The following is a 15,635-nucleotide window of genomic DNA, read 5'->3' on the forward strand; positions in this document are numbered from 1 at the left end:
ATTTGTGTCATGTCAATTTACCAAACAAATCTGGTTCTACTTAGGGTCCTGCCAAAATATTTGTATTGTTTGGAATAGATTTTCAGAGGTCATAAACTATGCCAATCAACTCCCCAAAACACACAAAATAGCTTTCTTAATAGTTCTAAGTGCATTTTGTTGGACTATGTGGAAATATCGAAATGATCTTTGTTTTGCTCAAGGGCATAAAAAAACTGTTCGACAAGTTGTTTTGCTTATTATCTCTCTTGTCCATTATTGGTCAGGTAAGGTGAAACCCCAAATTTCTGAAGCAACTACACTGTGGCTTCCAGAGGATCTGAATGTGCTGCCACTTGCGAGTTGGAGTCCAGAAGATGAAGCTGCTACGACTCAAGGAGCAGACGGAGGCGAGATGCAAATGGTGCTTTATGACAAATGACACCAGTAGCAGGGCCTGGGTTTTTCAGCCATCTCTTGAGTTTTCTTGTTATTTTCTCAGCCCATGGTGCGGCTTAGGTCTAACCTTGGTTGGAATTGTGTTATACTGTTATGCTGTTATGTTGTTCTGGTGTTATGGTGGTGTACTGTGTCCACTGTTTTTATTTTACTTTTTGGGTATGCATCTTTGTGGGGTTTTGCAGCTTGTATGCTGCCAATTTTGGTTCCAGTATACGCCCCATGGGTTTTAGATGGGTTAATCATTGCATCAGGTGCAGTAGTCAAATGACATCCATGGTGTAATTTAACGTTTTTTTTCTCTTCAATGAAGATGGGTCTTTTGACCTTTTTAATCAAAAAAAAGAATCACATGATATCTTGTATTTATTTTATCCAAGGCAAAAAAGGCAAGTAGGTTCTTTTGCAGTTCATGTAGTTTTGGATTTATCAGGTATTCTTCATTTCTAAAATTCTCTAGTTTGGTGTCACCGTGTCAGGATCGTATTTGGATTATTTTAATTTGTTAGGTTAGATTTAGGCTAGTATTTCAGGTTAATCATGTTATATAGACCGGATGATGATTCACTTGTGTCAGTAGTGTGTAATAAATAAATTATCTTTTCTTCTTTTGCGTTGGTGAGAATGAGATTCGGCTAGCATAGGTAACTGTTATTAGTTGTCCCATACGGCCATGGAACGGTCTTCTCTGCGGAGTTTTTCCGTGCGGAGCTGTGCGGCGTTTTTTTTAATCTGATCTGTTCGTTTCGAATTAGACGGACCAGATCAGATCTTGCCCGAATTTAAAAAAACTTAAAATTTGGTGAACCCTTAATTCAGTCCGTCCGATCCGAAACGAACGGATCAGATTAAAAGTGCCGCACAGCTCCGCACAGAAAAACACCGCAGAGGATAGCGTTTCTACGGCCATACCCTTGTACATGATTCTATCTACTGACCTACCTATCTATCTGCGCTAGTTATTTATCTATCATGTCTGATTTTTATTTAATATAATAAGTTGAGTTACATGTACAACATCTTATTTTCAATGGATACTTTAAAATTTGACCATCTGATAAATCCTTGTAGCCAAAGGAGCTGAAGAATTCATATCCTCTCCGGTACTGGACAAGAGAATCTTTTAGAATTAGTAGATCTAAACTGTTCTTTTAATTTTGCACGAATCTCAAAGCACAAATAATACTGCCTCTGCGTTATCTCCGGATAGGCACCATATTGAATTAATAAGTAAAGTTGTGGACCTTTCCAATGCATTCTCACAATTTTCCCAAAGAAAAATGTTGAGGTGTTTTATTTTTTGTTATTATTGTTGTCATTGTTGTTGTTAAACTAAATTGGTCCATAGTAAATTATTTAAATAAAATAAAATGATAACTCTATTAAAGTGAATTACAAATACTTATATTATTTTATTCGATTGGAACTGGTTCAAGGTCTCTTCGTTATTTAATTTTCACTTTCAATTTTTTTCGTTATTAATATTTTTTGGTTTAGCATTTAATCAAATTCTATTTAAATAAAACAAATTTTAAAATTTTAACTAAAACATAATACTATAAAGCTGAATTAAAAAAATAATGAGAATGATGATAACAGTAAACATATCTCTGTATCATCAGCCCATGCAAATTTTTTAACGAATCTCAATCAAGCAACGGCACAGGCCCATAAATACTTCAGGCCCATGTGATAAATATATAGAGCTATTTTATCTTCACGCGGAGCAATATTATTAGAAAAAGTAAAAAAAAGTATATGCTGGTGAGCTGCATAATGTTGTAATAGCTCTGTCAATATATTTACTCTGTAGTTTTAACAATTTAAAATGTTGTAATTCTAACTTTAGTAAAGGTCGTCACACAAACACAACAATGATTGCTGAGTTCTGAATTAATTAAATCCAACCATTTTTTAATTCAGATCCCCTCCGGTACCATAATAGGGAAACTTTTACAATTAGTGGATCTGAACCATCATTTTTAACATGGAACGAATCTCAAAGCCCCTGCCCATGCTTGCACGAATCGTAAAGTGTCTGAAAGTTAATCTCAAACCGTAAAGTGAGGAGAATCTTTCACAGTACCTGTGAGGATAATTTTCCACCATTCCTCGTCTCCTGCTTTGTCTCCTTCCCTCTCGCCCCCTTTCATTTTCAGTCCCTTTCAAAACAAAACAAAAAGTATTCTCATCTAATCATCTCCTTTTATTTTTTTTCTTCTCCGTCTCGACTTTTTCGCCCAAATTCAAACATTTTTTTACCTGATCTGGTCGTGTGTCTCAGGATTTTCTCGATTCGACGTGTCAGATGGGTGGAGGTGACAATTCGCAGCTGATCTCGGTTTACCCCGAGGAACTGTCCTTCCAAAGTATGTCTTTTGCGATTTTTCTCTAATTGTTGCATCTTTTTAATGCAATTTCACGAGACTCTGTTTAATTTTTCATTTTTCTGGTGATAAGTCGAGTTGGAGAAGCCCTCTTCCTGCAATTTGAAGATTGTTAACAACACCGAGCACCATGTAGCGTTCAAGGTGAAGAAAGCGCCTTCTTTTGTCACATTTGCTATTTTTTTTCGTTTAATTCGCTCACAAGCTTGGTAATTGATTTTGGTTTATGTTGATTTATATGGATAGGTCAAAACAACATCACCAAAGAAATATTTTGTTAGACCGAATGCTCGTATCATTCAGCCATGGGATTCATGCACTATAACAGGTGAGAAATCATTCCATGTTACAGCTTAACCAATGTGACATTAAAATTTCATCAAATGATTGATATCTTACTTTTTGTTTTTTGTTTTTATTTCTGACAGTTACTCTTCAACCTCAAAAGGAATACCCATCTGATCTGCAATGCAAGGATAAGTTTCTTATTCAGAGCACCAAAGTTGCGCCCAGCACTGACATGGATGAAATTCCTCCTGATACTGTATATTTCTTTTTTATTTCTTATTCTTTCCCTTTATTGTTGTAAGAAAAATAAATTACATCGCTGAGTTTTCAGAAAATTTGGATGCAAATCCAGAAAATGTTCTTAGTTTAGTATTTGTGGTTGTGGTCTTTCAGATAAAAAAGCACTCTAGCAGGACAAATTTAATTCCATCCACCAATTGGAAATCTTAGTGTAGTAGTTAGTCCACCAATTTGAAATCTTAGTGGTTAGTCCATGGACCCGTGCCAAATGAATTTTAATAAAACTCAATTTGAAATGAGTGAATTATCCTTGATCTGATTGAATCTGTTTGATTTTGGGATCAGACAGTTGATAATTCTCGTCAGATACTATAGAATAACAACTTGTAAGTTAACATAATTCGTTCTCTTCCTTCAATTAAAGTTAATGGACATAAAGAGGGGCAGGCAACCCAAATAATTTTTTTAAAAATATTTATTTTCAAACCAAACAATAAGGTTTATAAAACTACCGCATGAAATTTTTGGTGGAATTTTATATTCTTCAGTTCATTTGATTATTAATTAACCTTACCTATTATTATATCATATCTTTTGCATGTAGTTTGCTAAGGAAGGGGATAAAGTTATTGACGAAATGAAGCTTAGGGTTGTTTACAAGAGCTCTAATGGGCATGCAAATTCTGAGGCTTCTGGACTGACTTCTCCAGGGGCGGGCTCTGATGATATTTCGGTGAGCTTCTTTGTTTTCTATAATAAGATTATATGTATGACTGTATAATAACATGTCTTTCCTATATAAAATGTAGATGCTCAAGAATCCTAGCAGTCAAGAGGTAATTGTGCATTATCTTCTTATTTATTTTTGTCTTATTTTTTCTTTGATAAATTTTAAATCGCCTCAAATGTTTTCTTGAGTGGTATCAACATCTCTTTTCACATTTCAAAAACAAGCTCCTTCTTCAGCAAAATATTATAGTGCTAGTGTGTCAGAGGGAAGCCTTACTTCAATTTCATACAAAATAGATACTATTATGAAAATGGTTAAAAAGGGAGATAGTGTGTTATTTCAATTGTCTTCTTTATTTGTGAGTTGCTCAATAATGTTTAATCGGGAAATGGACCTTAAATAAACCTATTAATTATACAGCTGGCAACTATACAACGTTTGAAGGAGGAGAGGGATACCACTTTGCAACTAAACAATCAACTCCAGCATGAACTGGTACGTATTATTTCTTTAATCTTGTTTTGGTGCATTACTACTACAAAAATTTTAATTTTGGTAATTGAAAATTTCAGAGTTTCTGCAAGTACAGAATCTGAAGATTAATTAAATTAGGCGTATCTTGCATAATGTTTTGCAATCCATGGAATTGTAATGACTAATTTGTCTACCACCCATTATTTCCGGCCTCATCTTTTACCATTGGTCAGTGATTCAGTGGTAAAGGGTAGGTTTCAATGCCTAAATGATGCATACTGTGTTACGCCTGGTGGACCTGTGTGTTGCTATAATGGCAATATTGGTATTATTTCATGCCAAGAGTGCATAGTATATATTACAGGCAGTTTCTTTCTTTGCTTCTTCAATATGTTAATAATTAACACCTGTGACTCTTGAGGAATTGAAACTAAAAAATTTCCTTCAATGTTGATCTACTAGTGAAATTATATTTGGTTTGGTTCAAGCCAGGTTTAGTTACTTTGGCCCATGGTACGTGTAACTCCTTTGATGTGGTTCTTTCTCAGTTATGTTACCGTTTACCAAAACGATGCTTATGCTTGGGTCACATGTTTGGTTGCTATCTGTTCTTTATTACAAGTCACAGAGATTTGCTATACCAGTTTTCTTTGCGGGTCACCGTCTTTATTTTCAACGTTCCTTCTTTTGATGTTTTTGAGTTTCCCGTACTGTAGTCATATATTCTCATCTCAAATTTGCTAAATAAAAAAATTGTATTACAACTGCCTAACCCTACAGGTGGAGCATTTACCTTGCTCCACTATTGTCATGCCCTGATGTATAAAACATCAAATTAATTTCATGCATGCCTTTACTTAAAGTATTGTCATTTTTTGGAGTAAATGGGGAATGAAGGGATGCATGTAAATGAGATAGTCTGTTTCTTTTTAGGGTGTAAATGTTGACAAAATTGGGGTTATCACATTTTTTTCTTCATTTTTCATACTACATCTTATTTTCTTTTATTTAACGAATGAAGTAAAATTTTCAGGATATGCTGAGAAGGCGTAGAAACCCAAAGGCTGGAGGTGGCTTTTCTTTCATTTTTGCTGTTATTGTAGGCCTTTTAGGCCTGTTTGTCGGGCTCATTTTAAACCTCTCTTTGGCTGGCCCCACCACCTCAACTGAATAGAAGTACAATGTGTTCTGGTAAAAATCGACATAAAGTTCTTAAACTATTATGTAGCATTTGTGCTGATTTGGTTTGAGATAATGGCTTAAAAGTGACATTCTTTTGTTCTTTCCAGTGTAATTATCTACTTTACCCTGTTTAGAGAGATCAACTGTCTGGAGCTTCTCATTTGTTCTAGTAGTATGATTGGCTTGACAGTATTTATTTCCTTTTGAAAGTTTATATTTGTAAGTTGTAACTTTGTAGAAGTAGAATACTTTTTTGGACATGAATTCGTTTGTTAATCTATAATGATGCTAAAGTTCTGACAATTTTATTTTTATCTGCTCACTGTTTCTGATATCCCTTTTTGTTCATGAGAGATTGTGGGGTATGCTAAATCTTTTCTTCAAAACTAGTATATTATGAAGTTTGTTACTTTATAAAATCAAGCTATTAGAGCATCTATAGAGTGACAATTTCATTTGTAATTTCAGTGATATATGATATTTCATAAATAGATAGATTTTTTGTTAATGAATTTTTTTTCCAGACTTTTGAACGCTAAAAGCAATCAAAATGAATTGTATAAGATGGTGCTTTTCAAGTTAATTTTAAATTAATTTCAGCTATTTTTATTCTAATTTTAGTCTACTTTTATGAATATTAGATGCTCTTATACGGGTTGGGACCTCAATGCTAAGTAATTATATTTTTAGTTGCGGATCCGGATAAGGTAACTTTTTAAAAAAAAAAATAGCATTAAATTTAAATATTTCAACTAAACAAGCATTCTGAATTTAATTTTTATAAAAAATAGATCAGAATTGGTGGAAGCAAAACTACATTTGCTCCATCATATTTACTATTAGCATTTTAAACTGCCTCCACTGATCCACATAATCGATGGAACTATTTTTTAATAAAATAAAAATTCAGTGTGCTTGTTTTGTTGAAATTTTTAAATTTAATTCTATTTTAAAAAAAAAAATCTGAAGTAACACTACGAAGCAAGTCCTCGTATGTGCATGAACAAAATTTCCCATTTGTTTAAATATTGAGATTTCATATTTATTACAAATTTATTTTGGAGGGCTGGTAACAACCGTCAAAAACATTTTTTTCTTAAATATCAGCATGTCAAATTGTCAAGTGTTGAAATGTGTCATAAACAAAAGGAGGTCGAGAACCTTCCTGACAATTATTATTTTAATTATTTATAATTATATCTTAAAAAGTTGCAACGGTATAATTATCAGTCTCTGACTCTGGCTTGTTTTCAAACTAGTCAAAATGAGATTTTTTTTTGTCCTAAAAAATCATAATTTGTATTTTTAATTTTATTATACTTGACTAATGACTAGTTATTATCACTATAACAATAGCTTTTATACCAAACATCATGCCAAACAAAGTATATTTAAATTAATTATAGAGATAAGCATACAAATAGAAGGTCAGAATGGGGGAAAATTACCTGCAACCTTTTCTCTATACTTTATTTGTATTATCAATTTCCATTTACCCTTTTGATCAGCATGGTTAAACTTGTAACACCACTTAGCTAATAAAAAAAAAATATATTCATTTGATCCAAATCCAAAACACCCAAAGCACCACATATTCTTTGTGTAAACAAACAGAGATTCAATTAATTTGAGTAAATGTTGGATTTAAAGTCAGACAATTATTTAATATTACAAGAGATTTTTTCATTATGATTTCGAACCTGCAACTATCCACACAGACAACGTCCTTTTTGCCATTAGATTTAAAACTAGTTCTTAGAAACCCAATTAATAAAAGCAATTTTCTATAAGCTTAAGAATCTAGTCCAGCCCATAGAATTCTTCATCTAATTCTGATAAATAATAGAGAGCAAGAAGATAATAAATAAGTTAACATAATCAGCCTACCCACTAAAGATAAAATATTGCTTTTTCATACAGCCAATTTAGTCTTAATTTTATAAACTAGTTTCAACCAAGTTGCTACATCAGGTTTTTTTTCTAATGAAGCCAAACCCCCAAATATTTAAGAGGCAATTTGCCTATTTTGCAATTCAAAATTTTAGCAAAGTAATTGGCTTCAAAAGTAATATTGACTTATTGAGTGGAATGAATTCATTCTTGAAAAAAATAAATAACTCTAAGATTTGAAACTCCCTCAAAAGCTATGAAAATCCATTTTTAATTTAGGGAAAATTTCATGTATGTCCCTCAAAAACTTCGAAATTGTGTATTTCCCCTCTAAACTTCATAATATTAAATTTACCCTTGTAAACTTCAAGAACTCACAACTGTATCTATTTTATTGTCTTTTCTATTAAACTCATTTTAAATTTATATGGTACCATTTTACCCTTTATTAAAAAAAAATATGTTTCATGTTTAAGAAAATTATCAGTCTTTTAATTAGTCAGTTTTCGAGGGCAGATAGTACATTTCTCTACTTCTGACGCATGCAAAGCATATATGTAAATTGCACTGTATATGTGTTAGAAGTAGACAAATTAACCATTTGCCCTCGAAAACCGACTAATTAGTAGACTTATATTTTCTTAAACATGGTACATATTTTTTTATTCATTAATGGAGGGTAAAATGAGTATTTTAAATTTATAAGCACTAAAAGGAACCCAAAATGAAATAAAGTGCCTATTAAATTTAATTTGGCACACACGTTATATTATATGAGAGACTCGCATATATTAAAAGCCAATTGAAAATTGAAAAATCAGAATGAAATGAAGTACCTTTTAAATTCTCTTTTTTATTCAATCGAAAATGCCCCATCGAGATGATGTTAAGACCGAGCACTTCATGGGCTTTTATATCCGGCCCAAATTGCGGCCCACCGGATTGGTTTCTCGTAAATGTTCGTAAAATCTTATCGTGGCCCAAAAAATGTCAACGTGGCACGCCGTGATCGTCTGGAGGGAGGGAGAATGCTCCCGAGCAATTGAGCAAATCCTTCTCTTCTCAATCAATAAGCGCTCACAAAAGCATGCAACCACAGTGCCTCTACGCGTGCGGTAATCTCACCTCCCCCCGCTTTTTCCCTCACAGCTACCAACGCCGTCTTGATTTAATCCCCCTTATAGGAGGAATCTCCATTACTGATGGAAAATGTAGGGGTGGGCATCTGAAGGCCAAGAGAAAGGAGAATATTTGGAGTGTCGATAATGACCTGGCAGCGAAGGCGGCGTTGCGTGAGAAGAAGAGAAGGGATGGTGCCAAGCGCAAGGGAAAGAGAAACTTGTCGGGTCGGAAAGAGAAAATGGATTCTCCGATTTTGGTTTCTGGTCCTATGCTAGTGGAACTTGAAACTGTTCTTCAAACCCAGGTACTTCAATTTTTTTTATCTATATTAGTTTCAGTGTTAGAATTCCATCAATTAGGCACATGCTGTTGTAAGATCTGTTGTTACCAACTGCAATACAATATTGAGTTAACAAATATATAAACCAACTAAGAAATGGAAAATATTTTGAGTCAGATTTTGAAGGGTACTACTTAGACTGGTATTTTTTTAGTCACCATGGTACTGGTACAGGACATGACTAGGTCCTTAATCAGTATACAATTTTTTTTTTAAAAGGCAGTTAGCTCGAGACCAGGTGCTGATCTTAATCCAACCCAAAGGGTGCTTAACTTCCCCTGTGATTTTAATTTTTTAATTGTAAAGATATATTGAAATTTATTAAGGTTTTATATAGTTCAGCCCTCTCATAAAATATAAAATGTGTGTCTGTAGCCTAGTGGTTACTGGTTAGAATCCCACATTGTGGCTGTGGAGACTTGTGTTCAAATCCCACCTACCACATATTAGATGTTTTTTCATTTGAGTTTCACACTCTCAATCTAAATTTTCTAGTTCCGCCGCTAGTCGAAACTGTTCTGGTATTGCATTTGCATAACCTTGCTTTTGCTAATTGTATCAAATATTCTGGTTGGATCTTTATGCTCTTCTTTTGTTTGACATCATAGGAGCCTGTAATAAGGCCTGCATGGGATACCTTTACAAGCAGCTTAAGTGGGATATGGAAAGGTGTGGGTGCTGTGTTCTCTCCGATTACTGCTGAAATGGATCCGATAAGTGTCAACAACCAAAGGGAGAATCTCTATGACTGTTACACGCTCTCCCGCATAGAGAAGGCATCAGCAGATGAGGTCAGGAGAACAACAAACTGGGCTGCCCTGAATCCTTTTGGAGAAGGGAGTGGAGCCGACAAGGGGGCATCTGATGTAGCTGGTTCCGATTTGCCGGCTTATGAGTCATTTGATATGAAGGAGAGTGAGTTGTTGGAGGAGGATGGTATGATCATGGATCCGGGACTGGTCTTTTTTGAGGTTAAATTTTCTCATGTCAAAAATTTGCAAAGAGTGAGTCTATGGTACTATGCATAGCGCATATTGATTCGTTCTATGGATCAATATCTCTATTTTCAAAGTTCAAACCGTTCAACATGATCTCCATATGAAAATGTACTTGCATACTAAATTTTACATTTTTTTTAAAAATTTTACTATTTTTTTAGATAGGCAGAAAATCACTTGATATAAAATTCGAAATCATTATAAATTAGTGATTTTCTACCTATCTAAAAAATAGTAAATTATTTTTTAGTATGCAAGTACATTTTCATATGGAGATGTTGAACGGTTCGGATTGACTGATTAGACTTCATAAATGAAGGTACTGATCCATAGTATGGACCAATCTGCACTAAGCATAGTACAATAGCCTCACTCGTATGTTAATTGCTACCAGACAAATAAGAAACTGAAGTGGACTAAGTAACATCTTAAGTTTGACAGAATTGGCGATCACATTGAAAATATCAGCACCAGAAATTTGGTTGAAGAATTTGCAATTTCTATGTTTGATTTTTTAACTTGAAATGTTCTCCGTGTTGCGGTCAATTGAATTGAGCTTTGTTTTCAGGATGGTTCGTATTCAAGAGGTCCAGTTGAAATATCAGTTGGAGAGTACGATGAAAGAAATTATTTTCTCTCTCCAACATTTAAATTTGAGCAGGTAAACCTTGCAAGCATTACATGATCTAACAGTCAGAGCTAAGGGTCTCAGTTTGTTTCTAAGTACTTGAAATTTATATAAACGTGCAGTGTTTAGTCAAAGGGTGCCACAAGCGGCTGCGCGTAGTGCACACCATTGCATTCAATGAAGGTGGGGCCAACATAGAGATAATTAGGGTTGCTGTTTATGAGGAAAAATGGGTCAGTCCTTCCAATCTCGACTTGGCTGAGTAAGCTCCTAACCTTCAGTAGTGCCCTTCTTTGTGAAATATTTTTGCACAATCGTTTACAATTAGAATTTAGAATTTGTCTGGCCAGTTCCCAGTTTTGCAATTAAACCTAATTAGCCTAATTTAACCCTCAATTTTTCAATTGAGCCTATAAAGATGTATACTATACTACAATTCACCCCAACTAATAAGCTACCTGTAATTTTTCCAAATACCCAATTTGGGGAATGGGTGAGTCATGCTGGGTTGTAGTCTGCTTAAAGTGGTTCGGGTCACTTTGATCAATTCTAATCTTGTAGCAACACCCCTTTTGGTTTACTCCGTTCATTGTTGTTCAGCTGAGGTCATTCTTGGATTTAGTCTTTCAGTGTTCAGGGCCAATTTAGGTCTCTGGTTGTTTAATTTTAGGTTGCTCTTTGGGGTTTGGGATTCAGTCAATTTGGGTTATCGCTCTTTTTTTGGGTTTGGACTTTTTTATTTTGAGTCTGTTTGGTTTGCACTTTAGGTCAAGACTGGATTGCATGTATTTTTTAGATGATGCTATTGTTCAGTTGATTTGCACACCCCTTGTGAACTTTAGGATAGAAGGAGCCAGATAGGGTTCTGATTTGCACACCCCTTGTGAACTTTAGGTTTGATTGGTTGATTTAGTTAAAATTACTGCTCTTACCATACCTTAAATTACAGTGTATTATTTGTGCTCCATTTTATAGTTTACTAATCGGTACAATAACCCTCTTTTCTCAGTGAAGGAACCTTTGACCTGAAACCATTATCACAAAGAAAAAGGACCCACCCATCAGAGCTTACCGGCTCATGGAAGGTGTTTGAGGTGAGCGCCACACCTATTTTCACCATCTCAGACCCTGACTTCAGCAATACCAGCGGTTCCCCCTTTGTGTACTTTTGCACAGAGTCCCTAAAAAAAAGGAGTTTGCCTGAGAGCTCCTTTGAGGAACAGGAGCTGCGTGACATGCAGGATGTGACCATTCTCTGGCTGCCCGGTGGTGTGACAGGTTATGTGGATGTAAATAATGAAGGGGTGCTTTGTATTGGCGTGAGTTGGTACTCTGACGAGGGCATCAATCTTGTTATGGAGAGAGATTATGGCACTGATGGCAAGTTGAGGGAGGTAAGATGGAAATCTGAACTTAAACGGAGGTGGAATGAACCACCTCCTATGTAGATCTTTGAAAACTAGCATTTAGCTTACGAGAAATTCCTTTGTTTTTTGTTTTTGTAAAAAGGCGTGTTAAACATCTGATCATAAACTAACCACCAGGCCTCAGGAAGTTTTTGCATAATTCACAAAACTAGGTACCATTGTCTAACGGTATCATACCGGATCAATCGGGTACCAATTTTATCTCAGTCACATTTTCAAATTGTGTCCTCGGTCCATCACAAAAACCACATCAGTATGTATTACCCTACTTAATCAGTCTACTAAAGTATAGCACCAACACAAAGTCAACCCCAAGTAGATTACAAGTTTTGAGCTACTCAGTAGCATCACAAAAGATAACAGTTTTATGATAACAACACAAGTTTTGAGGCCACAATTCAGGCTTTTTGTTTGTTTTTTCCTTCTTGCTTTCAAGTATATTTTACTAGTAGATTTTTAGGCTATGTAATATGTCCATTTCAACAGAGTAAGGTAGGATCCAATATTAGTTTTGACTATACTACGAGAACTTTATGCCATAAAGAAAAGAAAAAAATATAGATTTTTTTGTGAAGTCTTTGTTTTTGAATTTCAAGAAGGCATGAACAGCATATTTAGAGCCTGACAGCGCGCTAAAACTACAAACAATGCAAGTCGATGTTCATAAATAAATAACTCAACAGAGCTACATTTGTCAAAAAAAAATTAGCACCAATTTTAGGACCTGTTCACAATTATCATCTGATTTTCCATGAGAGAACCGAGCAAGTTTAGGACCTGTTCACAATTTGAATAGAGATTCATCAAAACTCTGGCCCACAGAAACTACTAAAGTGGACCCAAAGAGGATTCCTATTTTTGTAATCCAAGACAATTGAACACAAGAAAAGGCAACAGGCAACTGAAGGACATCATATGAATTTAGGAAAATATTTTTGTAAAAGCTTTCTCAATTATTACTTTTGCATGTAACTGACAGTAATTAGTAAATAGTAATTACACCAACGACGTACACAGCTACTCTTCTGTGCAAAATATAAAGACTTGATAAGATCTGTTTACAGTAAAATGCACAGAAAACCCTACGGAACCTCTCATATTTCTGATTTTCTACTAGCCCAATATAATTTTTTGGAAGGACTCAGATCCCCCTCTTCTCATCTCGCTGGCAGGGCACACAGCTAGAGGGTGGCAGCTGCCTCTTTCTAGATTTTAAAATTAAGTGTAAAAATACGGTCCGGTACTACTTTGTTTTTTTTTTTTAAATTGTTTTGTCTCTCTCTGGAACTTGAAATGCCCGCCAAATCAGTTCAAAAACCTTGTTAGTGAGAAATTTTGTTGTTCTTATAGAAATGTTATAGAAATTTACGGATCCGGACCAACTTTGTTTTTTTTAATATGTAAAATGATTTTATTATGTAAGACTATTATTTTTATTATTTTTTATTATGTGGATTTTTTTTTTTTTTTTTTATCTAGTACCTCATTAGTTAATGAGTTGAATCCAATAAGCTATTTTAATCTGATTCCTGCCTCTCTCTAACAGAATCATTCTGTGTCCGCCCCTGCTCGTTGGCATGGCCTAAACTTATCGGGGTACAAGTTCAATCGAAATGTGAAAATATATCTGGTTCAAAATAATTTTTTGAACAAAGGACTAGGTTTTTTATTACAATCGTGACCGACTAAATATATTAAGAAATCATATTTGTTCAGGAATTAACAACATTGTTTTCTATTTGACAACCGAATTTGGTTTAAGTATAAACTGTAATTTAATTCCAGGTATGCCGCCTGTGTTACGCTGTATATATAAAGGTTTTAAATAGTGTGCTATATTGTTGCTATAGCGTTTTCGGACCATAAAAGTTATGGGGTTATTAGCGTTATAGCGTGCTATTCCGCACTATAGCGGCACTATTTGAGCATAGCGCTGTTTTTTTTCAGCCAGTCCGCTATGACGCGATAAACGCTATTCAAACCTTTGATATATATATATATATATATATATATATATATATATATATATATATGCTGTGGCTAATTTGCTGCCGGCAGCATTTCTGCCGACAGTGCTGCCGCTGTTTTTTTATTTTGTGATGTCCAAACAATAAATCCAAACCGTTAGATCTTTAATCTATATTATAATCTACTTGGAGACCAAATTTTACATTTTTTGGAATTTTTTTACTATATATTAAGCTGGTTTGAAAACCGCTGATTTCAGTAAATTTTTGCAGCATTGAAATCAGCGGTTTTCAAACCAGCTTAATATATAGTAAAAAAATTTCAAAAAATGTAAAATTTGGTCTCCAAGTAGATTATAATATAGATTAAACATCTAACGGTTTGGATTTGTTGTTTGGACATCACACGGCTAAATATAGCCCCGGCAGCACTTTTACTGAAATGCTGCCAGCAGCAATTTAGACAGACCCTATATATATATATATATATCCGTTACCCGCTTCCATTATTGAGTTTGGCTAGTATAACATAAGTGTCATTTCAACCTATATAACACCAACTCTAAAACTTATCAAATCGACTTCAAATGGTGAATCCAAACCGTTCAAACTGATCTACTTCATTAGTCGTGCATTTACATGCAAAATTTATAACTTTTCGAATTTATTTAGTATTAATTCAATTGGTCAAATGTGTGAGTTTTTAAGTTAATTTTAATACATTCATTTTTCAATATTTTTACCGCTTGATTTGATACTAAAATAACTCGAAAATATAAAAAAAAAATTGTACGTAAACGCATCACTCATAATGTAAATCGGTTTAAACGGTTTGAATTAGTCGTTCAAAGTCGATTTGATAGGTTTTAGAGTTGGTGTTATATAGGCTAAAATGACTCTGATGTTATATTAGCCAAACTCTCCGTTATTATCTTGGTTTATTTTCATGTGCAAATTTAGTATTCATCAGAAATATTATACTTGTCTACTCCACTAGTACAGATGTCTCTTTCTATGGAGGATTTATAATGCAATCAATGTCGGATATCTGTTCGACATTGATGGCATTGACAGTGAAAGTGTTGAGCATCAGTGTCAGGTTAATAATCAGAATAGCCAAATGTGTATTGTGTAATAATCATATGTATATTGCGAAATAGTCAAATATGTTGTGTAAAGTTGGGAAATAAATATGCTGCGATTCCAAAGAATCAAAAGACCCTATGATTCCACATCCATCCCTTCATTTGCTTTGGGATTTGTGCAGAAAAAATAACTGCTCTTGAGATTCGTACATTTCAAAAAATGAATGATGAGATCTAGAATTGCAGACTTCAGTTTATTCTTGCTACAACCATTTTACACAACAGCTAGTTCCTACATCCTAGGAATTCAAATCAGCTGAAATCCCAGATGCATGAACAGTAACCCTGAAATTCCTGGAATTCCGAATCCAACCGTTGAACTGTTTCGAGATGTGTGCACAGAAAAATCAGCTGGTCCGAGATCCGTGCACAGAAAAAG

At 34.4% G+C, this 15,635-nt stretch overlaps 2 protein-coding genes across 3 annotated transcripts; both read left to right on the forward strand.

Moving 5' to 3' along the window:
* The first annotated feature begins 2,564 nt into the window (after nucleotides 1–2,564).
* Nucleotides 2,565–6,039, forward strand: LOC144558152 (Plant VAMP (vesicle-associated membrane protein) family protein). 2 transcript variants are annotated; one of them, XM_078306898.1, is made up of 9 exons: nucleotides 2,565–2,807; nucleotides 2,899–2,969; nucleotides 3,072–3,153; nucleotides 3,254–3,369; nucleotides 3,958–4,086; nucleotides 4,163–4,189; nucleotides 4,504–4,578; nucleotides 5,591–5,748; nucleotides 5,847–6,039. In XM_078306898.1, exons 1-8 carry the CDS (start codon nucleotides 2,747–2,749, stop codon nucleotides 5,729–5,731), a joined length of 702 nt encoding a protein of 233 aa, XP_078163024.1. In that variant the 5' UTR covers nucleotides 2,565–2,746; the 3' UTR covers nucleotides 5,732–5,748; nucleotides 5,847–6,039. The 2 variants fall into 2 exon arrangements, with proteins under 2 accessions (XP_078163024.1, XP_078163025.1); XM_078306899.1 differs by lacking the exon at nucleotides 4,163–4,189 and having other exon boundaries at nucleotides 2,602–2,807; nucleotides 5,591–6,039.
* Nucleotides 6,040–8,654: 2,615 nt separating this feature from the next.
* LOC144557819 (dihydroorotate dehydrogenase (DUF3598)) lies at nucleotides 8,655–12,208 on the forward strand. The gene is made up of 5 exons (XM_078306427.1): nucleotides 8,655–9,055; nucleotides 9,700–10,062; nucleotides 10,658–10,750; nucleotides 10,840–10,979; nucleotides 11,727–12,208. Exons 1-5 carry the CDS (start codon nucleotides 8,717–8,719, stop codon nucleotides 12,163–12,165), a joined length of 1,374 nt encoding a protein of 457 aa, XP_078162553.1. The 5' UTR covers nucleotides 8,655–8,716; the 3' UTR covers nucleotides 12,166–12,208.
* Nucleotides 12,209–15,635: the final 3,427 nt, after the last annotated feature.

The sequence above is a fragment of the Carex rostrata genome, chromosome 8 (genome assembly GCF_964058835.1).
Source record: "Carex rostrata chromosome 8, lpCarRost1.2, whole genome shotgun sequence".
Classification (NCBI taxonomy): Eukaryota; Viridiplantae; Streptophyta; class Magnoliopsida; order Poales; family Cyperaceae; genus Carex; species Carex rostrata.

What these genes read in the sequence shown, in the direction of transcription:
- LOC144558152 (XM_078306898.1), top strand. Translation starts at nt 2,747, where the DNA reads ATGGGTGGAGGTGACAATTCGCAGCTGATCTCGGTTTACCCCGAGGAA. An exon ending in GGATTCATGCACTATAACAG is followed by an intron (nt 3,154 to 3,253) that starts GTGAGAAATCAT and finishes TATTTCTGACAG; the next exon opens with TTACTCTTCAACCTCAAAAG. An exon ending in ATCAACTCCAGCATGAACTG is followed by an intron (nt 4,579 to 5,590) that starts GTACGTATTATT and finishes TAAAATTTTCAG; the next exon opens with GATATGCTGAGAAGGCGTAG.
- LOC144557819 (XM_078306427.1), top strand. Translation starts at nt 8,717, where the DNA reads ATGCAACCACAGTGCCTCTACGCGTGCGGTAATCTCACCTCCCCCCGC. An exon ending in CGGGACTGGTCTTTTTTGAG is followed by an intron (nt 10,063 to 10,657) that starts GTTAAATTTTCT and finishes CTTTGTTTTCAG; the next exon opens with GATGGTTCGTATTCAAGAGG. An exon ending in CAACATTTAAATTTGAGCAG is followed by an intron (nt 10,751 to 10,839) that starts GTAAACCTTGCA and finishes ATAAACGTGCAG; the next exon opens with TGTTTAGTCAAAGGGTGCCA.